Source organism: Odocoileus virginianus, chromosome 3 (assembly GCF_023699985.2).
Source record: "Odocoileus virginianus isolate 20LAN1187 ecotype Illinois chromosome 3, Ovbor_1.2, whole genome shotgun sequence".
Lineage (NCBI taxonomy): Eukaryota > Metazoa > Chordata > Mammalia > Artiodactyla > Cervidae > Odocoileus > Odocoileus virginianus.
In genome coordinates, this window is record NC_069676.1 from 36,753,700 (window position 1) to 36,776,460 (window position 22,761).

Here is a 22,761-nt window from a genome sequence, read left to right on the forward strand (position 1 = left end):
AGCTGAACCCTGAACATCTCACGGACAAACCCTCCACCCTCAGGAACTTGGGACCTGAAAGCACCACACCAGTCAGTCACCAAGGTTCCAGTGAGGGCCTGAGGGAGGACGTAGGCGGGTCCCAGGGCTGGACAGTGGGTATTTTGTCAAGCAGGGTAAAACTGAAGCTTTGTTTTCCAAGGACAAAGTTAATGGCAGGAGCTGAGCCCTGTTGGAGTACAGAGACAAGATGACAATTTCTGGGGTCAAGGAAACCCTCCTGACTGCGCGTGCACAGGAATACTCCTCGGGGTTCAAAAAGGAGGGGGTGCCACCCCATAATAGGTGACGCTAAAACTCCCACAGGCCTCTGCACTGGAATCCCTCTTGGCAAAAATTTGCACATGCATATTGGGGAAGGACCTAGAACAAATCTGGAGTGAGAAAAGAAATGAGATAATTGGCCAAAACCAAATAAAGACCTGGAAGAACTGCCCTATACATAGATTTAATCACCTCTTTACTGCTCTCCTCATTAGGCAGGACGCCCTTTCTGTCCACGTGTGTATTTCTGCCTTGCTTCTGTCTTATTTAAATCAACTGTTTCTCTGTGTGCTCTCCCACACATTATATTGTGTCTCTAATGATAAACTTCATACCTACTTTTACAGTTCTTGCCTCCTTGAGAAATTCATTTTTCAAACAGAACAAGAGCCAGGGGAACTTTGCTTCTAGCTTCTAGACATTCTCCTACATACCCACTTGCGGTCTGGTAGCTAGGATTCCTGATTTTTTTTACCCAGGCTACCCAAATTCAATTCCTAGGTAGGGAACTAAGATTCTGCTTCAAATTGCTGCTCTCTGCTATCTCCCAAGATCAGGCCCAGCTCACCTGGGAGCCATGTTGAGCTGGGTAAGCTCAGTACCTAGCTCCTGTCAGCTCCTGAATTATCTTTAATCTCTGGACTCAAGGTTATCATAGCTCTGCAGGTTTAATGACACCCATGCTTTTTCCATTCAGTACTTCTGCTTGCTTTGTTATCCACAGGAGGATCATGGTTTGAGGGGTAGCAGCCAGGCACACACGAATCACTTGGCCTCCCTGGGGACGCACATCAAAAGAAAGACAAACAGGACACAGAGACCCCTGAGAGTGCTCCTCACTTGAGGAGAAACCAGCCTGAGTCTTCTGTCTCCTCCTCTGCAATCTCTCTGGGACAGCTGCCCCCCCACCCCCACCTGCTGTTAGACCTGGCAGCCCAGCCCCATCTGCCACCCTGGGGCCTGAGGGAGAGGAGACCGAAGTACAAGGAAGGCTGAGATGGCCTTGGAGGAAATGAAGAAAAAGATAGAAAGGGGATGGTCCTGATTAAGTTCAGTTCAGTTCAGTCACTCAGTCGTGTCCAACTCTTTGCGACCCCATAGACTGCAGCACGCCAGGCCTCCCTGTCCATCACCAACTCCCGGAGTTTACTCGAACTCATGTCCATAGAGTCAGTGATGCCATCCAACCATCTCATCCTCTGTCGTCCCCTTCTCCTCCCACCTTCAATTTTTCCCAGTATCAGGGTCTTTTCCAGAGTTGGCTGTTCACATCACATGGCCAAAGTATTGGAATTTCAGCATCAGTCTTTCCAATGAATATTCAGAGTTTATTTCCTTTAGGATTGAGTGGTTTGATCTCCTTATGTAACATGAGAGAAAAAGACAGGGCACAACTTTTGAAAGAATGACATAACGCAAGCATATAACATAAATTGATTAGAATCAAATGGGACCAAGATGGCAGACAAGACTAGACCTTGATCCTAAACCAGCAAGTGAAATGACACACCCAGAGGTGCCATGAGAGTTCCAAGTCACTGTCAAAAGACCATGGAGTGGGCAGTGGCCCAAATCCTGGAAACTTCTGCCCCTTCCCCAAAACAGTTGGAATCATCCTCCTACTCATCAGCATATGAAATTACCCAGCTTATAAAAACTAACCAAGCTACATTTCACTGCTGCACTCACCCTCCGCAATGGTCCACACTCTGTGGAGTGTGTTTTCATCTGTAGCTGAATAAAACCACTTTTTACCTATCACCTTGTCTCTCATTGAATTCTTTCTACAATGAGACATCAAGAACCTGAGCTTCATTAGGTCCTAAAACCAGGTACCGTGGGTTTTGACTGGGTTCCAGTCCCAGTCATGTGGGTTCAAGTCCCAATCTGTGGTAAACAGTTTCACTTGGAGTCCAAGGGACTTGCAAGAGTCTTTTCCAGCACCACAACTCAAATGCATCAATTCTTGGGTGCTCAGTCTTCTTTACGGTCTCTCACATCCATACATGACTACTGGAAAAGCCATAGCTTTGACTTGTGGACCTTTGTCAGCAAAGCGATGTCTCAGCTTTTTATACTCTGTTTTGGGCTGTCCTCTTGAAGAAAGTGAAAAAACTGTCTCAGCTTTTTATACTGTCTTGGGCTGTCCTCTTGAAGAAAGTGAAAAAACATTCAAAAAACGAAGATCATGGCATCCGGTCCCATCACTTCATGGCAAATAGATGGGGAAATAATGGAAACGGTAAGAGACTTTATTTTCTTGGGCTAAAAAATCACTGCAGATGGTGACTGCAGCCATGAAATTAAAAGATGCTTGCTCCTTGGAAGAAGCTATGACCAACCTAGATAGCACATTAAAAACCAGAGACATTATCTTGCCAACAAAGGTCCATCTAGTCAAAGCTATGGTTTTCCCAGTAGTCATGTATGGATGTGAGAGTTGAACCATCAAGAAAGTTGAGCGCTGAAGAATTAATGGTTTTGAACTGTGATGTTGGAAAAGACTCTTGAGAGTCCCTTGGACTGCAAGGAGATCAAAGCAGTCAATCCTAAAGGAAATCGGTTCTCAGTATTCATTGGAAGAACTGATACTGAAGCTGAATCTCCAATAATTTGGCCACCTGATGCGAAGACCTGACTCACTGGAAAAGACCTTGACATTAGGAAAGATTGAAGGCAGGAGAAGGGGATGACAGAGGATGAGATGGTTAGATGGCATCATCAACTCAGTGGACATGAGTTTGAGTAAGCTCCGGGAGTTGGTGATGGACAGGGAAGCTTGGCACGCTGCAGTCCATGGGGTCACAAAGAGTCAGACACAACTGAGCGACTAAATTGAACTGAACAAGGTCTGTCATTACTTTCCATAAAGGAACAAGCATCTTTTAATTTCACTAAACATGGGCTCCATTCCACCCCAACTAGGTGTGTGGCCTTGGCCAAAGGAACCTCTCTGTGCCATTTCCATGTCTGTAAAATCAGAGCATTAATTACTACCCATGATCTTTTTGAGGATTAAATGAGTTAATTTTAATTGTGGAGCATAAAAACAATGCACTTGGTAAGCAACTGTTAATTTAGTGCCAAGACCAAAATACACCTGGCCCTGTTGTGTCAGGTGAGATAGAGCGCCTTGCAAATCATGGACAACGACCATGTCCCTAACCCAGAACAACATTAAATAATCCATCTAAGAGGATGTGGGAAGACAAAACTAGCTCTACAAGAATCTACAAGGTTAAAATGAATGTCTGAACACTGGTTCTCTTGAGTTCAGTTCAGTTGTCGCTCAGTCATGTCTGACTCCTTGCGACCCCGTGGACTGCAGCATACGAGGCTTCCCTGTCCATCACCAACTCCCGGAGTCCATTGAGTCGGTGATGCCATCCAACCATCTCATCCTCTGTTGTCCCCTTCTCCTCCTGCCCTCAGTCTTTCCCAGCATCAGGGTCTTTTCAAATGAGTCAGCTCTTTGCATCAGGTGGCCAAAGTATTGGAGTTTCAGCTTCAACATCCTTTAGCACAAAGAAAATTCCTGAGCCCAGTAGGGAGGCCAGAGTTGCTCCCTCAGTGACCTGGTTACACCCCCTTCTCCACAGCTCATCCACCTGGTGTGACGCTCAAGGGTGGTTACTGTCAACAAAGTCACCTAGCCCAGGGTTTTCAGCCCCACTAACGAAATCAAGTTGATGGGTTACAAGCAGCATTAAAAAAAAAAAAAAAGTGGGTAACAGAAACTCTCAGGAGTAGTTTCAGGGAAAGTTTGCCATTTATGTGTGGGTGTTCTGAGTGGCAGTGTAAAAGCCATTCTCAAGCTCCATGTACTACTGCCAGAGTTGATCCAGCTGTCAGCTCGGATGCCCAGGAAATGGCGCCTGGGCCAGCAGAGGGCGCCCACACAACATACCCACTGCAGGACGGGAGGCCCAATAGGAAGTGGCGCCTGGGCCAGCAGAGGGCGCCCACACAACATACCCACTGCAGGACGGGAGGCCCAGTAGGAAGTGGCGCCTCGGCCAGCAGAGGGCGCCCACACAACATACCCACTGCAGGACGGGAGGCCCAATAGGAAATGGCGCCTCGGCCAGCAGAGGGCGCCCACACAACATACCCACTGCAGGACGGGAGGCCCCCGTTCTCTCAGGCCTGGAGGGGCCACAGCCCACCTCTATAGAGATTAGCAGTAGGGGTCCTCTCCACCTCCAAGCCTGGTCTTTCACACCAGGGCCCCTCCTCAGCTCTCCTATGCACCGCCCCCCCCCCACTCTTGTCTTCCTGTCATCTGCTTTTCTTCCTCCAATGGATTTACTTCCTCTCTGTGCAGCCCCTTCCTTCAGTCCTCATTCTTTTCCTTTCTTCCTCCACCCTTCACCTCCCTTTTCCATTCCCACCTCCCTTTCCAGGACACATAAACACACAGTTTCTCAGACAATTCAGCCTTTATTTTTGAAAATAATTCTGTAGCTTAAACTTTCCTCCATGAACTGAGGTCAGGCAAGAACAAAAACACACACGCTCCTCTCCAGCCCACCCGCCTACCGATCTGCACGCCCGGGGATGTCTGGGAGAGAAGGAGGAGGCTGGGCTGAATGGTCTTGGCTGCCGTACCTCACACTGAGAGGGCCTCCAGAAGCCAGGCTAACGTGAACTGTCCTAGAGCCAACAGGGAAAGGACTGGTTTTTGGAAAGGACTGGACGGAGAGGTGGGAGGGACAGTGTTTCTAAGAGGAAGAATGAGGGAGGGGTGCCCCAGCATCCAAGGCTTTCTCCCCACCACAGCAGATGAGCTGAGGGAATGTTCTGCTTTTCCCCTTCCCCACTTCATCTTAGAATCATGAACGTCTGGGCTGCATAGAAAGAAGTGCTGAGAGGAGGTCAGAGATGAAGGAGAGGGGAAGAAGAGAAATACAGGCAGGAGGCAGTAAACCCTGACAACCTAACAGCTCTATGCAGACCCTGACGATGATGAAACCCCTTTGGTTAGTCTCATTCTGGCACAGATACAAGCCCTTCTCACATAATCCAGCCTCCTACCCCTACTCCAATTGGGAGAAAGCAGAGATGGCCGAGGACAGGTACAGGGGGAGGGCTCATACTCTGGCTAGAAGAGCCAGGACAGGGAAAAGAGGCCTGATCAAGAGAACTAAAGTTGCCAACCTCTCTGCTGATGTCCTAGAATGCCTGGAATGTGGACGTGTGTGGCCATGACAAGCCCAAGTCCCTCCTACCACACAGTGGTTTCTTGCTTAATAACTCTCCCAACATATCCCAGAAAGAGTCCCCTGATTTGACCCCCTTGAGAATGAGAGAATAACCCTCACCTTAACATCTGTGCACTTGAATGCCACTCGGAAAAAGAAAAAAAAAAACAAAAAGATAAACGGACCCAAGAGAGAAACACAGAGAGGACGATGAAGTCCAGGGACTGCGGTCCCATCTTAGGCCATGAGATGCCAAGGAGGGGGCCCACAACGGACACACAGGAGCTGCTAATTCCAGCTAGGATCATAACCCTCCCAGGTCTGGGGTGGGGCCAGGTGGACACGGCGGCCCCGGTACAGGAAGCTGACAACGCCGCGGTAGCCGGCCCTGGGGACCCCAGACTTGAGGTCATCCATGACTCCCAGGGCCTTGGCAAAGGCCTTGAAGCTGTCCCTGCTCGTGTACTGCACTCGCACCTCCTGCAGCTCGCTCCGCTCACTGGTCCTCACTTTCTCCACCTGCAGCAGGGGAGCACCATAGACACGTGCAAGGAAATCCCTGTCGTAGGTCTCCTGTCGCAGGTACGACAGGTCCAGCTGGGTGAAGGGCACGAAGTGCTGGTTCAGCTTGATAAACTTGAGGTGCTGGTCAAAGAACTGCCCGTGGCTCACACCTTTGCGGCCAAAGGTCATTGTTCTGGAGATTTCGGGCCGCACGCAGGCCCGGCCCTGCCGCTGCTCTGGCCGGCGCATCCAGTCGTCCCAAAAGGCCTTGGGCCACTTGGGCTCCAGCTCAGCCCAGAGCTCAGCCAACAGCAGCCAGCCCAGGCCAGGGAAAAAGTCTGTGCGGTAGAGCAGCTCGGGCTTGCCGGAGTCCACCATCTGCTCCTTGCCATTGTCGTTCCAGGCAGACACACACCAGAGGGAGGGGTCGGCCCTCAGCAGTGGGTAAGTGGCCTGAAAGTACTCGAAGAAGTCTGGAGCCACCTCCAGATCATCCTCTACCACCACGGCTGCCGGGAACTTGAACTCGTGAAAGACCTGGCCCAGTGCCCAGCGGTAGTGCCGAGCAATCTTGTAGTAGCCCTGGAACTTTCGGTGGTCAGGTGGCACTGCAATGGTGCTCAGGTCGGGCTGCCGGATGTGCATGACAGCGTTGCCGTAGGAGGCAATAACCTGGGCTGTCTCCTCATGACCGCAGTCCTGGCTGACGATGATGGGAAAGCGTTCAGCTGAAGGCCGGTAATTCAGCAGCTTGTCCAGGCAGCGCCGAACAGTGCTGCGGTCACAGGCGATGACCAGGATGGGGATTACAGCTGGTGGAGTGGTCACAGGCACTCGTGGCGGGACAGGCGGGGCCACGGTGGGTACCCTCCACCGCTGGCTCCACCTAGCATGGTGCTCCCTGATCTGCTGCAACAGGCCCCGCTGCCGCTCCAACTCCACCTCGGCGTCCTGGGCCAGGCGGATCACCTCTCGGGTGAGGCTGGCGGGGTCATCATCAAGAGCACTGTCTGAGGGTAGCCTGCCAGGCGCTGGGCGTGTCCAAAAGAAGAGGAGCAGCAGGGCGTTCCAGGCCACAAAGAGGATGGCGCCCCACAGCACAAGCCCTGCAGACTGCTTCTTCAGCATCCTGGCCCCCGCAGGGGAGGCGGGAAGGGTAGGGCTCAAGGCTGCCCTCAGCTTGCCTGGCTCACACCCCCACGGTTCTAGGGATGCTTCCTCTGGGCTCCGGGATTAGGAAGCAGCCATGAACCTGAGGAGAGGAGAAAAACAACCATCATCACAAGGTGCAGGGCTGCTCCAGAGTAGAAGGGGGGCAGAAACAGATGAGAAAGGTCAGGACAAGGAAGGCCAGGAGGTTAACTCCAGACCTCTCTTAGAAAAGAGCTACCCATTCCCTAATTCAGAGGGTCAATCTGTATGGAAGAACAGGATTAGGATAGCATGCTCCCCGACTCCAAAATGAGTTTATGAATCCTCTAAAAAGAAATGTGGGTTTTTTTGAGGGGGGGAGTGGGGGAGCAGTATATGTAGAGAAGATGTTGGTGGAAGAGAGGAAGCAAAGGAACCCCACACACCCCTTCTCTACCTGACAGATTTTGTTTACCATCTTCCATCCAGAGCTTAGGAGAGGTGGGGGGTAAGACCATCTGCCTCCCATTCCTCAAATCAAACTGCCCAAAGATTACTGATTTTAAAATTCTTAATGTCACACCTCAGGACTAAAGCCAGCACCTTACCTAATAAGGAAGCACCAGAGGCATTCCCATGAAGGTCAGGGACCAGATCTACATGACTGTTTAACATTCTGTTGGAGGGATCAGCCAATGCAATTCGACTGTAGAATACAATTACAGGCAGAAGTACAAATGTGCTGATGCTATGAGAATATGCCTGGAAAACTCTAAGAAAAACAATGACAAGTCCAACCCAAACAATCAAAAAATTGAGTCAGGTAGTAGCAGATAAAAATTAATGTGCAAATATCAATAGCCTTCATATCCACAAATAATAACTCATTAAATAAACAATGAATGAGAAAACCTTATTTATAATAGCTATGAAATGATATGAAATGTACGAAATGATACACCATTCAGGAATAAACAAGAAATATGCAAAAACCTACAGGAACTTATAATTCCTGAAAAGACAAAAGACGACTTAAATATCCCTTGTTCTTGGTTAGGAAACCTCAGCTTCATCAAAAATCTCAATAAAAGTAGTTTTTGTAGACCTAGTCAAACTGGCACTGAAATTCAAACAGAACATCTAGGAAAATGATGAAAATGAACAAGCTGTGAAGAGGGACTAGCCCTACCAGATATACTACACATGACAAAGCCTCTATTATTAAAAGTGTGTGATGCTGATCAGATCAAACCAGTCAATCCTAAAGGAAATCAACCCTGAATAGTCACTGGAAGCACTGAGGCTAAAGCTGAAACTCCAATACTTTTTCCACCTGATACATAAAGCCAAGTCACTGGAAAAGATCCTGATGCTGGGAAAGACAAGTCAGGAGGAGAAGGAGATGACAGGATGAGATAGATGGTTGGATGGCATCACCAATTCAATGGACATGAGTTTAAGGAATCTATGGGAGATGGTGGACAGGGAAGCCTAGTGTGCTGCAGTTCATGGGGGTTGCAAAGAGTCAGACACAACTGAGTGAATGAACAACATAATGCGGTGCTGATATGTAAACAGATCATTCAAGGAAAAGAAATTAAAACAGATCATGCAAAGGAATAGAATTTCAACTACAGAAATAGACCCAAATACATGTAGAAATCTAATGTATGATAAAGAGGCTAATTAGAATTACTGGGGCAAAAAAAAAGAATGGTCTTATTAATAGTGTTATAACAACTATACAGGTATTTGCGGACAAAAATAAGATCTGCATACAAGAACAAATTTCAAGTGGACTAGATATTTAAGTAGAAAACTAAAAACATACAAGTGCTAAAAGATTTATGTCAATTCCTCTATAGCTTAGTATAGGGAAAGGCTTTCTAGGTATGCCTTAAAATACAGATGTAGTAAGAAATACAATACTTTTGCATGGCTAAAAATACCATGCGTGCTCAGTTGCTAAGTTGTGTCTGACTCTTTTCGACCCCATGGACTGTAGCCCACCAGGCTCCTCTCTCCATGGAATTTTCCAGGCAAGAATACTGGAGTGGGTTGCCATTTCCTTCTCCAAAAACACCATAAGCCAAGTCAAAAGAAAAATAACTGGAAGAGAATATTTGAAACACACATCACAAATAAAAAGCTGATACCCTAACAGACAAAAAACTTCTTAAAAACTGAGGGGAAAAAAAGCCAAAAATTCCCTGTCTAAAACACTAGCATAACTCACACAAAAAAGTACTAAAATGGCCCATAGATGTATGAAAAGGTGTTCAATTTCACTTATGATAAGAAAAATTCTAATTAAAATTATACTAAGGTAACATTTCTCACCCATCAGACTAGTAAAAATAAAAAATTTGTCCGATTCTCATAAGAGAATCAGTTTAAGAATAGAAGTTCTAATTTTGATGATTTCTAATTTTCAGTTTTGTTTTTTTTTTTTAATGAATCATGTTTTTGGTGTTGTATTTAAGAAATCTTTTGTAGCTATGAATGGCTCTGGATTATTGTCTGCCCGATACTTCCTTTGTGTAAGTTACCCACAATAAACTTCATAACTGCAAAAAAAAAAAAAAAAAGAAATCTTTGTTAAAGTCACAGAGATTTTTTTCCTATGTTTTCTTTTTTATGTTTTACAGTTTTAAGTTTTACATTTACATTTATGATTCATTTTGAATTAGTTTTCATATATGGTGTGAGATAAAGAACTGAAGTCCTTTTAAAGGAGTTTGGCAGTTTGTCAAAATGCTAAACAGAGATACCATATGACCCAGCAAGTCCACTCCTACATATACACCCAAGAGAAATGAAAACAAATGTCTATACAAAAACCCATGTATTTATAATAGCCAGGACATGGAAGCAACCTAGATGTCCATCAGCAGACGAATGGATAAGGAAGCTGTGGTACATATACACCATGGAATATTACTCAGCCATTAAAAAGAATTCATTTGAATCAGTTCTAATGAGATGGATGAAACTGGAGCCCATTATACAGAGTGAAGTAAGCCAGAAAGATAAAGACCAATACAGTATACTAACACATATATATGGAATTTAGAAAGATGGTAATGATAACCCTATATGCAAAACAGAAAAGAGACACAGATGTACAGAACAGACTTTTGGACTCTGTGGGAGAAGGTGAGGGTGGGATGTTTAGAGAGAACAGCATCAAAACATGTATACTATCAAGGGTGAAACAGATCACCAGCCCAGGTTGGATGCATGAGACAAGTGCTCGGGGCTGGTGCACTGGGAAGACCCAGAGGGATCGGGTGGAGAGGGAGGTGGGAGGGGGGATCAGGATGGGGAATACGTGTAGATCCATGGCTTATTCATGTCAATGTATGGCAAAAACCACTACAATACTGTCAAGTAATTAGCCTCCAACTAATAAAAAAGAAAAAAAGAAAAAAAAAAACAACCCATGAAGAATGTTTGAGGGAGCTTTCCTCATAACAGCCCCAAAGTGGAAACAACCCAAACACCCATCAGCACTGGATACTGATAACTGTGGCTTATCCACGGATCGAAGTAACACTCAGCAATTAAAATGAAGCACAGAAAATAAACAAAATGAATGAAACAAACTACTGATACACACACACATAGACAAATCTCAAGATAATGTTGCAACATATGAAGGAATACATACAGATCAGTGTCTGCCTAGGAATGGAGACAGTGAGACCATCAGGGGAGGTATTACTAGGAAACTTTGTGGGGGTGATAGTTTCATGGGCTGAATATATATGAACAAACTTATGAAAATGCACACTTTAAATACATAAGGTTTACTGTATATCATTTATACCTCAATAAAACTTTTAAAAAAGATATTATTACATCAAATGACAAAATTAGAATATAGACAGTAGATCAAAATATCTAGTTGATCAAAACATCAACTATGACTAGTTGATAACCACACTGTGGTTATATGAAAGAATATCCCAATACTTTTATAATACACAATGAAGTAATTAGGTATAGAGAGCCATGGTAGATGCAACTTCTCAAATGTTTCAGAACAAAAATATCAAGAATAAATATGAAGAGAAAACGGAGCAAAATGTTAATAGGTGGATCTGAGTAAAGGGAATATGAGAATCTTTACACCATTTTTATTCTTGCAACTTTTTTATATTTTGAAGTTATTTTCAAATAAAATCAAACAGAGACATAGCCCACAGCTCTGACTAGCTTCGTCCAATATGGCTCCAGCTAGACACATCAAAAGAACTGGGGACGATCTATTTGTCCTGAAGTCTTCAACCATTCCACAATCTGCCATGATGCCATGAGCTCTCTGCCAGGCTCTGGGAAGAGACTGGGACGCAGAGCCAACAAGAAAAAGGCATGGTCCTGCCAGGCCCCTCACTCTACCAGACCTCATTACTTAAAGGATCTACCACACCTTTCAATGCCAGGACAGCTGCCGTTCTTGACCATGCAACTTTCACCTTGGCATTCCTGCCTCTGGTCTCAACACTTCACACCCAAAAGCTGCAGGTCTGCACTCTCTTGTGCTAGCTGCTCTGCCAGCTACCCTCTGCCTCACAGCCCAGTTCATTAATGCTAACCAGAATCTCGGGTCCCAGATTTCATCTCTGTGCTCCTGGGCTCTCAAGCAGGTCGATCCAGTATCCAAGGATCAAAGGGCTGATCTTTAAGGGTCTCTACAGGGAATGGATCCTGCCTCCCTCCTCTGAGACCCCTCCAGCCCCTACAAGCACCACCTCCTCCTATCTTCCTTCCAGAAACCATCCACACTCACAACTCCATAGCACCAGTCTTCTTAGAAGCCTCTGTTTTATTGTGTCATTAAATTTCCATTTTATCAGTGCTCATTTACCAATCAGGGTTTCCCAGAAGAGAAACACACACAGATTCCCAGTTTTTCTTCCCTCTGCCTGAGGGTGTGGTCAGTGTTGGAATCCCTAACCCTCCATGTCCTGCCTCCCAAGTGACTGTGTAGGAAAAGACTTCAGGCAGAAGGATGGGGGAAAGAAAAGAGAAACTGAACTCCATCATTTCAAGTGTTGGCTTCAGGGCTGGAGGAGCAGGCCTGTCTCAGACTTATCAATGAGCCACCTCAGGCCAAGAGGCTCTCAGAGTGGTGGCAAAACCCCAAGGGACCATATCCATCCTCACTCTTCTCCAGACATTAGAACTAGGCATCCCACACCCACTACCCCCAGGCCTAGAAGACCTCCCCACCACCCTACTAAGCCAGGCAGATCAAACCAATCTTCTCAGCCCCTCTGCAGACTGTACCCTTAGCAAGTCTATAAACCTTGTGAATGGCTAGACAGCCCATAGCAAACAGCTGCCCCAGGCCACCAGGCCTCCAACTTAGCGCTCAGGCCTTTGTTCTCCACTCCACAACCCTTTCCTCTAAATTGTCAAACAGAACTTCCTTCTCTTGCCATCCGAGCACAGGACATAACTATTCCCAGGCCCACCCCCTTTTCCACACAGACTCTCCCACAGTCCCAGTGCCATTTCCTACTACTTCTCCCCTTATTCTCCAGGGCACGATCCTCTTCTCTGCCTACGAGTCAGTGGTGTGTGAATACACAAACGCATGCACTCTCCAGGAGACGGCTGTGCCCATGGGATGAGACAGTCCATCTCTTGGCCAACAGAGCCCATGCACTCATGCAGGAAGCACTGCCGCTCCCAGTCCTCCCGGTGTGGAGGGCATGGCAGTGACAAGGGCAAGTCAGACAGCCCAGGGCAATGCTTGGGCATCACCCTGAGTCTTTTCACATTGCTGAGACTCAATTTTCTCGCCTCTAAGATGGAAATGGTAGTAGAATACCTCATTGGGTTGCTTTGAGGATTGGCTAAGATAATTCACATTAAGTGTTTAGAACAGTGCCTGGCATGAACAAGGTAAGTGCTAGCCCATCACTTGTCTGTCTCCTCTCTTGGTGGTTCTCTCTGCACCACTCTACTAGAGTCCTTCCAGGGCCCAAACATCCAGGCCTGCCTCAGGGCCTCTGCATGTACTTGTATGCCTGGCCTGCTCTTCTCTCTCTCCTTCACCGAGTGGGTTCTGACTCACATCTCGCCGGACACCTTCCCAGATACCATCGGCCCATGTGAGGTCCACCTCCCCTTCACAACCATCAGCACCAGCACAACACTGTGCTCAGTATCTGTCAAATCCCCTCAGCTACATGTTACTTGAGGCGGACCAGCTTCCCCAGTGCTGCCAAGCTGCTATGCTAGGATCCTCAACATTCAGGAGATTTGCCTGTAACAAAAAAGTGACTTTCATGTGTATGGCACACACCTACAATCACTTAACTGTAATTTCCAAGTCCAAAAAATGTTGAAAAACAGAAGTTTTCCACACTTGTTTGGCATAACCTCTTTTGGAGAAATCTAATCTAATGTGAGGCTACTTATAGCCTTTATTTACCACATTCATATATTTTGCTACAGAAATAAACATGCTGGACTATGGTATGCTGCTCCAGATCTTAGACTATATCATAAATGTACTAGGTCATCTTTTTTAATCCAAAAATTTCTAAATTCTGAAACACATCCAGCCCCAACAATTTCAGAATTATGAAAGTGGAAGACAAAGTAATTCTTTCACTGCTACCATCCCATTTCAAGATCTCAAACCCTTTAACCTGACTGGGTTTCTCAGCTAGTCCACCTATCACTAATTTTGTTTCCCTTTAAGCAACCTTCCCAATAGCAACAGAGCATCCTTCTTAAAGTACACAGCTGATCACAACACTCACCTGCCTTAAAAAACATACTGCCACTACCCACAGAATAAAATTCAAAATCATTATTATGACACACAGGGCCTTCACAACAAACTGACTCAACCATCCCTTTCAATCTCACCTCCAACCACTAACTCCATGAACTGCATACTCTGGCTTCAACAGGCTACTTACCTCCCCCAGTTAGTACCCTTTATACACTGCTGTCTCTGCTCTGGCTGGTCCTGCATGCTGAAATCATCTAAAGCCCCGTCGACAAGCATCGTACCTCCTAAGAACCCAGTCTGGGTAAGTACTTCCTTAACATCCAGCCAGACTTGGGCTCCCCACAGCGATACTCCCACCACACTCTCTGCATACCCCCTGCCTTCCTCTCCACACTGTAACAGAATCTGCGACTGGACTTACCTGACTCTCCCTTACTCCTTAGAAAAAAGGCTCTGTGACCTCTAAACCTCTTAACAGTGCTTGGCACATGTATGAAGTTCAAGTAGTTAGATGGAGGACATTATTAACTAAATTGGGGAGAAAGACTAAATTAGAAGCCTAACAGTGAAGGATTACATTTTCCAAAGTTGACTACAAAACATCCCATTCTACATGCTCTCCTTACAAAGTGACAATGACACACCTCCCTCCAGAGCTTGGGGCAGGGGGCGGGGCGGGTGGGGTCAATGTTCCCTCTCTCTGAGCTGTGACTACAGAGGAAGTGATGATTATGTGACTTCTTAAGACTAGTTCATGAAAGCCAACAGTTTCTACTTGATGCTCCTGAGATGCCTACTGTTGGAACCCAGCCACCAAGGTAAGAGGAAGCCCAGCCACATGGACTAGATACCTTCCAAGTATTCTGGCTGACAACCACAGCTAAGGTCAGCTGACAGTCAGCAACAGATAGGAGACAGGAGAGGAAGCCTTCCAGATGATTCCAGCCCCAGCCACATCCAACTGCAACTACATGAAAGACCAGAAGCAAAATGACACAGCCGAGATGGGAATAAAATAATTCTGTTGTTTTAAGCCACTAGGTTTTAGGGTGATTTGTTATGTAGCAATGAGTATCTGAAACGATGAGTGACACAGAATCTAAGTAGCCTTGATACAAAGGGCAAGTGTTCCTTCTGCTCTCTGTACGCAAGAGTCCAAATTTTGAGGTCCTGCCCCTATACATACTCCCTTATTAGATATTTACTGATGAATAATAAAAAGTACCTAGTGGCTTAAAACAAGAGCAATCATTTATCCTCTCTTGGTTTCTACAAGTAAGGAATTTGGACACTGGGGCACAAAGGAGACGACCTGCCTCTGCACCATGATGTCTGTGGCTTCAGCTAGAAGACTCCTCTCAAGGCTTAGTCTCTCATATATCTGCAGGTTGCTGCTGGCGCTGGCTGAGATGTCAGCTGGTCACCTCCATGTGGCCTCTCCACATGGCATGGACTTCCTCTGAATGAAGCTGAACTCCAAAAAGTAACTGTCTGAAGAAAGAGCGCAAGTCAAGTAAAACTGCATCCGTTTCATGATCCAACCTTGCATCACTTCTGACTTATTCACTGGTCAGAGGTATCATGAGTCCTGCCTACATTCAAGGAAAAAGAAACACAGCCACCACAGCCAGGTGGCAGGAGGGCAGTGTCCTACGGTAACAACTGGAGAATGTGATGTTTAAGATTGTGGCCATTTGGGAAAATAGAGTCGGACACACCTTCCTTTTCTAATATACAACAGTCCTTAACCTTGATCTGAGTACCTGATGTTCTGTTATCAATGACATTTGCCTGCAAAGCACAAACTCAAACTCAAACTTTGTTTTGCCTGAGTTTTCACTGCTCCTTCAGGGAAGTGACACAGCTGGTCCATACCACCAAGTACAAAGACCAAGTACACTGTGGTGGGAATGAGGAATGAGCCTTTTTAGTGAGTAAGACCCTCAATCAAAAACCAGGAGGCTCTGGGCAGGTCCCACCAACTCCTGTAAGTCTCAGGTTTTTCTTCTGAAGGACTGCCTCAGAGCTATAAGAACCCTTTCTAACACTCTTGATTCCTATAGTATTCTCTAGCCAGTTCTCCACGAAAAAAAAAAAAAGGTGTTTTTAAACAGCAAGAGAACACCAGATAGTCAAAAATGAGCACAAATGGAGAAGTCTTACTTAGTTTTTAGAAAGCATGGAAATGAATGTTGACAGACCTTCCCTGCCATCTTTGTCTTGTTTAGCATGTTAAAAAGCACTGCCTAAAAAAACCGAGAAAGTATAGACACACCCGAGATAATGGAGACTTAATTGAATTACTTTTTTGTTCATTATTAGACCTCCTCTAATAATGTATCCTCCTGTATCTTATACCAGGCTCCACAATTTCATAAGGATGGAAGAACTGAAAGGGAGTCAGAGAAGATACACTAAATAATTCAAGGACTTAAGAGAATAAGACCTAGAGAGAAGGGATACAGGTTATTCATCCTGGAAAAGGCTAACGGGATATATGATGCTAGTGCAGCAAAAAAGCACAAAGCCTTGGCAAACCAAGTAACCTTGAGCAGTCACTTGTGCCTTCGTTCCTGCATTTGTACAGGGAGAGGCTTGATGTGGATCATCTCCAAGGTCCCTGGGATCTGATGACACAAAGAACAGTAGTAACTTCCTCAATGTCCCAAACAGGAAATGAGTTTAACCTGTCACATACGCCACTGAGGTTAAACACACTACATTGCTTTCTAATCTAAGAAAAGGGCAGGGTGGGGAATCCAAGAGAGCTCAATAGTCTCGGAATCGAGGTAGACGCGGTCGGGGGGCGGCGGGTGTAAGCATCTAAGAGAAAAGGCTACATGGTCTGAAAAGTATTATAAACGACAGAAGAGAAAGCTGGACAGTCTTAGCCAGTTGATGTTCGTAAAGCAGAGACTATAATTACATACATCACAGGGGCAAAGGTTAACCAAGGTAGAGCCATTTACTCCGGGGCTCACTGTCCTGCGGAGACACAGACTAGCTGGCCCCAGCCCTTCTGCTCTGGAGTTTATAAGATGGGGGCCCTGCATGTCTCAGGGCCCCCTACTTCACACATTAGCAAACAAGTAGGAGCAAATTTTCTTGACAATTTACTTATTTCCACACTGAGTCAATTCTTTCTCAGAGCTGTTGAGAACCCCTAATAACTTGTGGAAAGGACTCTGGGGTGGAGTCTGAGGAAAGGCCACCTCAGATTCCTCTTCTCAACCCTCTCCAGCAACACCAGCTCCTCCAAGCCCCGCATCCAAGTCCGCCCGGAGGGTGAGTTTCACAACCACCCCCCCTCCTCGCGGAGCCCGCCCTCTCTCCAACAGCTGGAGGCCCGGGATTCCGCAAGCGGAACGCCAGAGTTCCACTTCCCGGCTCAGGAGGGGCGCGCCGCCGTGACTCCGGGTGGCCCGGGCCAATTTCCTCTTGCTGGGGCTCTCATGCACCGAGGCTGTCGGGGGACACAGAGATTGGAAAGCGGCAGCCTCTCAAGTCGGCACCGGAGTCCCAAAGCGCCCTCTCGCCTCCGGCGGGGCCTCCTTCAGTCAGAAACCTCGATCCCCTTCCGGGAACAAACCCCAGAACTGACGGATGCCGGCGTTCCCCGGCTCCCACTTACCAGGTCCTTGCAACTTCCCGGCCCTGAACTTGGCCCGCCCCGAAGCGTGGGGAGCGAGCCGGGTGCCCCGGCGCGTTCAAGGCGCTAGCGCGGCTGCCGGCGCCTTCCGCCCGGCCGGCCCTTCTTGCAGCGCGCCGGCCCGGACAGCCGGGCGGGCAACGTGGCCCTTCCCCGGGGAGGGCGGGGCGGGGCGGGGCAGGCCGAGGGGCGGAGCTGTCTGCCCCAACTCGCCCAGGGCCCCTTCTACCCAGGTCGTCTCCAACGCCCCATCTCTCAGAACGACTCGAGGTCTGGACACCCCAAGTTTTCCGGGGTTCCCAACTTCGGGGGATGTAGTGGAGATAACTGTTACTATTGGGCCCTTCGCTGCTCACAATCGCAACTCCACGGGTCAATACCCATCAAACCAATTACACTTAATCCACTCCAGTCCAGACTTCTCGCGTCTCCCTGCCCAGCCCCAGCCAGAGTGCAGAATCTCGTGGAGCTTAGGGGAACAGCCCTGCCAGAGGTAGGCCAAGCAGCTTACCTCAGTAGTGCGTTCACCAAACCCAAAGCCAAGAATCTGGGGGCCTGCTCCCCCAACCGCTGGCTTCCGGGAGGGAGGAGTCCAGGGCATCAAAGAGGCTGCAGCTTACAGGGAAGTTAGAACAAGAACCAGGGTGCCAAAAGGAAGCCCGGAGGAAACTCCTGTAGTCAAAATCGAGAAAGAGCAAGCTGGCTTCCCTCACCCACCCTTGTTTTTGTTTTTTCTTTCGGGGTAGATAATGCTGTTAGTTCGGAGTAAAAGAGTAGAAACAGACAGACCTTTCCCTAGGGGAGAACAGAACCACTAGACCCAAAGAGGAAATGAAGGCCTCAAGCAGGCTTTGGGGTAGACCTGTGAAAGGGGGTACGGGGAACCCTGGAAAAGCCTAGATATCTGTATCTGACCCTAAGAAGTGAAGGTGGGAAGCTAAGAACTACTGGTTACTCATGCAGAAACTTTCCTGAGAAGTACTGGGTCCACAGCCAGCGCTAGCATGTGATCAGGACACACTGTTCTGGCACCAGCACCTGCCCCCATCCACTTCCCTCCCGTGTTTCAGAGCGCAGAGCAGTCTGGAACTTCATGGTGTGTGGTTACTGACATCACTCACTAACTTGTTTCTAAGTGAAACTAGGAATTATGCAGCGGTTTAAAGAAACAAAGGCAGGACATGACCTAAAATTCCCTGCATGGGGGTAAGGAGCTAAAACAAAATTGCAGTGGCCTTCACATGCACCTACACCCTACCCCACTCCCAGCCTCTCCTTTAACCCTAGCAGCTCTGCAGAATATACACTGTCATCTCACTCTACAGATGTAGAGTCTGAGGCTCAAGCTAAGTCCCAATTTGCTGAAGGTCACAAGACCTAATAAGGGTCATGGCTAGGTTTTAGACCCAGGCAGTCCTACTTCCAAGATGGCACTCATTCCCTCTTCGCATGCAGCCTTGAGTGTTTGAGAGAGCTGTGTGTCCAGCATGATAAGCACACAGTGGGGCAGCAGGGAAATCCTGCAGTTGGAGCCTGGTCCTAAAAGAGAAGAATGAAAGAAGAGCTGACACCTCAGTGATGCTGGAGTCTGTGTGTGTGTGTGTCCAGGGTCTCCAGTTTAGTCAATTGTGTGGACTGTGGCAAGAGATGGGAGTCCACACGTATGGGCCAGTCAGCAGCCAATGTTTCTGTATCTCCGCCCTCTCTCTAAGCTTTTCCTCATGAGGGGGGCATGGGATTATTACATAGTAATACTCCATGTCAAAGCAAGAGGGAAAACCATAGTTTCCTAAAACTGGGAAAACTTGGGAAACACTGTGGATCCAAGATATCAAAAACTAAGATCACTGCCCCAGGACAAAGGCCAGAGTAGAATGCTGAAAGGTGAGGAAACCAATTAGCCCAGAATATGTCAGATTCCCATCTCTACCAATCATCCTCCTCTATCTAAGGCTGTTCGATAGGGAAGAGAGAAGATAACTGTGTACCAAAACTCACGCCCCATCACTATAACCCTCTGTTTAAATTTCAAGGCTCACAGAAGATCTAAGAGTAGAAATTCCCTGACTGTCTCAAAACAAAGGACCTGGTTAGAGAGGCAGGATGAGCTGAATTCTTGGATGGAAGCAAAAGAAAACATGTGTTCTGAGAGGCAAGATTCCAGGGTGATGAGTGCCAAATTGACCTGGGAAAAGAGGTCCTGGGCTCCTGATGGATGTTTCACGGAGAAGGGTTATAGGGGAAGAAGGGCAGAAACAAGGAGCCAAGTGCCTGAATTCTGGGGATGAAACTGGGATTGGATTCTGTGAAAATGGAAGAATAGGAAGTTCTGGTCCTAGCCACTACTCCCAAAAAAGGAGAGGATAGACAAGAAGGAAGTGAAAATTGTCCCAGGAAACTGCCCTCCCATAAACAATGCCCAAGATATCCTGAATTTTTGTATAATTTGCAAAGAATTCATGCTCTGAACATAAGACAGATTTTAGCTTGAAACCATAAGTAGAAATAAATGCAAAGCTTTAAATCAATGATGTATCTATTTTTCCCCTCTTACTTCCTCCTGATATCTCTACTCCCCTCGACAACACAGAAACTCAGCTCACCAAAATCAAAGAAAAAAGAAAAGATTAACACAATAATCACCGAGCAATGTCTATTAAATGGAACTTTTGGTTAGTCACCTACAATTCCTTTTGGATAAAAGAAGGGTACAAATAAATTCAGTTACAACATACACACAGCATGTGGTTTATTGGTCCTGGCTAAGTGTCTGAACACCCAATGAGTGCTGTGCCCTGGCATCATGGTGCCCCTTTGAGAAGGCCGATGGCTGTGTCAAGAGGACTGTCTTATTGAAGGGTCAGGCTGAGGGAAGGATTACTGCTTTTGCTAGAAACAATAGGGGAGAGGAATTCTGGCTTACTCTAAGAAGGAAACATCTTACCAGAGAGGCTGTCTGACAGGGCCCTCGAGTTCTCCTCCCTGGAGGTTTGCAGCAGAATCCCGACGGCCCTTGTCAGGTCAGATGCTACAGAAGCAGAACAGAACTGGGCAGGCGATCACAGCATCTGCCACTTTACACTTAGGCAAGCCCTGCCTGCTCAGGGCTTCTGTAGCTTCCCCTCACGCATCAAACTGGGAGAATAATCCCTGCTCTGTTCTCCTCACAACAATGTGGTGACGAAAAACTGACACAACACAACAGCCTGGACACTTCACATAATGTAAGCACTGTACAAATACAGCACGACTCTGTGGTACTTCAAGCGCTTTGAAGCACTCACAGGCCTCCTGGGCAGGATGAGGGCCTGGGACCACATGTCCCTAAGGGATCACTGTGATCCCAGTGTCTAAGCAAAGAACAGCGCCAGAAATTTGCTGGGCAAAGCTAGCGGAGGTGACAAATCCACCCTATGGTAGAAGCCCAACCTCAAGAGCTACCTTAGGCATCAGACTAGAGAAGAAATATCTAGGGCCAGGAAGTCCACCTAGGTCTGCCTGCCCAGCCCTCAGGCCACTGGGGGTCTCACAAACTCCTATGGAAAAGAAGGAAGGGAAAAAGAAACAAACCAAGTCATAAATACACAATTTTCAGCTTGCAAATGACCACTGAATATGAGGCCCAGGTATTACACAGCTAGTGATAGGCAAAGAGATGCTAGAAGCCAAGCTTCCTACCCCTTTCCCAGTCCACTGTATCCTACTGTCTATCAAAATTTCCAGCACCTCTTCTTTCTGCTGTTCCTGTCACTCAGAAAAGCAGGCATCTTGGCATAGGTAACTTCGAATTCAAGGAAGGAACAGAAGGTAAGAAGGTAAAATGAACAGCTTCTGCTTTAAGTGGGAACAGAGCCTGCGAAAATATAGAAGGCTAAACAATGGCAGTCTGAAAAACACTGTCACTTCAAAGAGCAGGAGAGAAGACCAGGATATGGCAATAGAAAGGAAAGGCCCAGTGCTCACTCCAAGAAATGGAGCTCCATCTCCTAACAGACACTTGGTCCTTGAGACTTACACTTCTCTCCACCTCTCTTTGGTCTGCTACCCCAAAGAGGCCAGCTGACTGGAGAGCTCTGAGAGCCACAAGGTACCTGGCAGAATCCCTTAATCTGAGTTCTCTTTGAACCCGTGCACCTTTGCCACCACTTCATGATGCCAGGTATTGGCTAGTAGCAACAGGATGAGACAAATTCAAGACAGACTTTTTAATTAAGCACAAAAAAGACTTTTGCCAGAACACTAATTCAATAAATGAACAGAACTCCTAATTCAGTTTTTCTCTATGCAACTATACAAGCATATCAAGCAATAACAATGTTACTCTGCTACATGTACATGGCCCTAGGTACTCCTGAAAAATCTATCATTTCATTTGTTCCTTGCAAACAACCTGTGAGGGACTTGGAAAGTTAGTTATCCCCATTTTGCAAGTGAAGAGAACATGGCATAGCTTAACTGACATATCTAGGGGTGTACACTAAGAAAGGCAGAGCTAGGACACAAATCCTGATTTCCAAACCTGTGTTCTGTTCCTCTGCTCTTACAGTGAGGTTTCACGGCCTACATTTCCTTAAAGGGGAAGGAGGAGAGCCAACTTAGGAGGTATTCCAGACCATCTGCTACCTGCCCCCACCCAAGGCAGCTCTATTTAGTTAGCTCCCCAAAACACAGCAGCCTGCCTCAGCCTGGATAATCCATTCCAGAGTTGTACTTAGCCCAAACTGACTTGGAATCCAATTACCCCAGTGTGGAAAAAGCCCTTACAAGTAATCTAATACAACCTCCCTTCAGAGGCCTAAAGTCTTTTTATGTTCTCCTTGGTCTAACCTCACAACTGCCATTGCTCCCAACTCCTTTCAAGGTACTCTATCTGGGTAAGGAGCTACTGGGAACAAGCCTGCATGCACCCTGAGAGGGAAAGAGAGGTGAAGTTTCCTGTGTACCCATCAGGGTAAGAGTTCTCATCAGGGCATTTTCTGAATGGCAGTGTCCCCGGACTCACCCCACTCAACACTATGTGCACAGGAGCAGCAAGACACCAAGTGGGAAATGAGACAGGAACCTTACCTTTCTTCTCTCAGCTGCTCCCCTGAAGATCATCAAACCACCATCCAGTACTCCATTTCCAAAACTGAGAATCCCAGATCAGAAACACCGAAGTGCAGCTTCTCTCCTCTGGTCCAGGTCCAAAGTCCATGGCTGTGTGGACTCTGAGTGGG

General features: G+C 47.0%; 2 protein-coding genes across 6 annotated transcripts in view; both read right to left on the minus strand.

The window, feature by feature from the left end:
• Positions 1-22,695, minus strand: part of LOC139034369 (olfactory receptor 7A17-like) — an 82,952-nt gene extending 60,257 nt beyond the window's left edge. Inside the window, exon 1 of the mRNA XM_070465209.1 lies at positions 22,610-22,695. The gene's annotated coding sequence lies outside the window, so the exon portion shown is untranslated. The remainder of the gene's footprint in view (positions 1-22,609) is intronic.
• On the minus strand, positions 4,724-22,697 carry MGAT1 (alpha-1,3-mannosyl-glycoprotein 2-beta-N-acetylglucosaminyltransferase). Of its 5 annotated transcripts, none has more exons than XM_070465201.1 (2): positions 22,610-22,697; positions 4,724-7,260 (listed from the first exon to the last, which is right to left on the minus strand). In XM_070465201.1, the coding sequence occupies exon 2, from the start codon at positions 7,134-7,136 to the stop codon at positions 5,793-5,795; it is 1,344 nt and encodes a 447-aa protein (XP_070321302.1). In that variant the 5' UTR covers positions 7,137-7,260; positions 22,610-22,697; the 3' UTR covers positions 4,724-5,792. The 5 variants fall into 5 exon arrangements, with proteins under 5 accessions (XP_070321302.1, XP_070321304.1, XP_070321303.1 ...); XM_070465203.1 differs by lacking the exon at positions 22,610-22,697 and adding an exon at positions 20,487-20,511; XM_070465202.1 differs by lacking the exon at positions 22,610-22,697 and adding an exon at positions 18,054-18,183.
• Positions 22,698-22,761: the final 64 nt, after the last annotated feature.

What these genes read in the sequence shown, in the direction of transcription:
- MGAT1 (XM_070465201.1), bottom strand. Translation starts at nt 7,136, where the DNA reads ATGCTGAAGAAGCAGTCTGCAGGGCTTGTGCTGTGGGGCGCCATCCTC.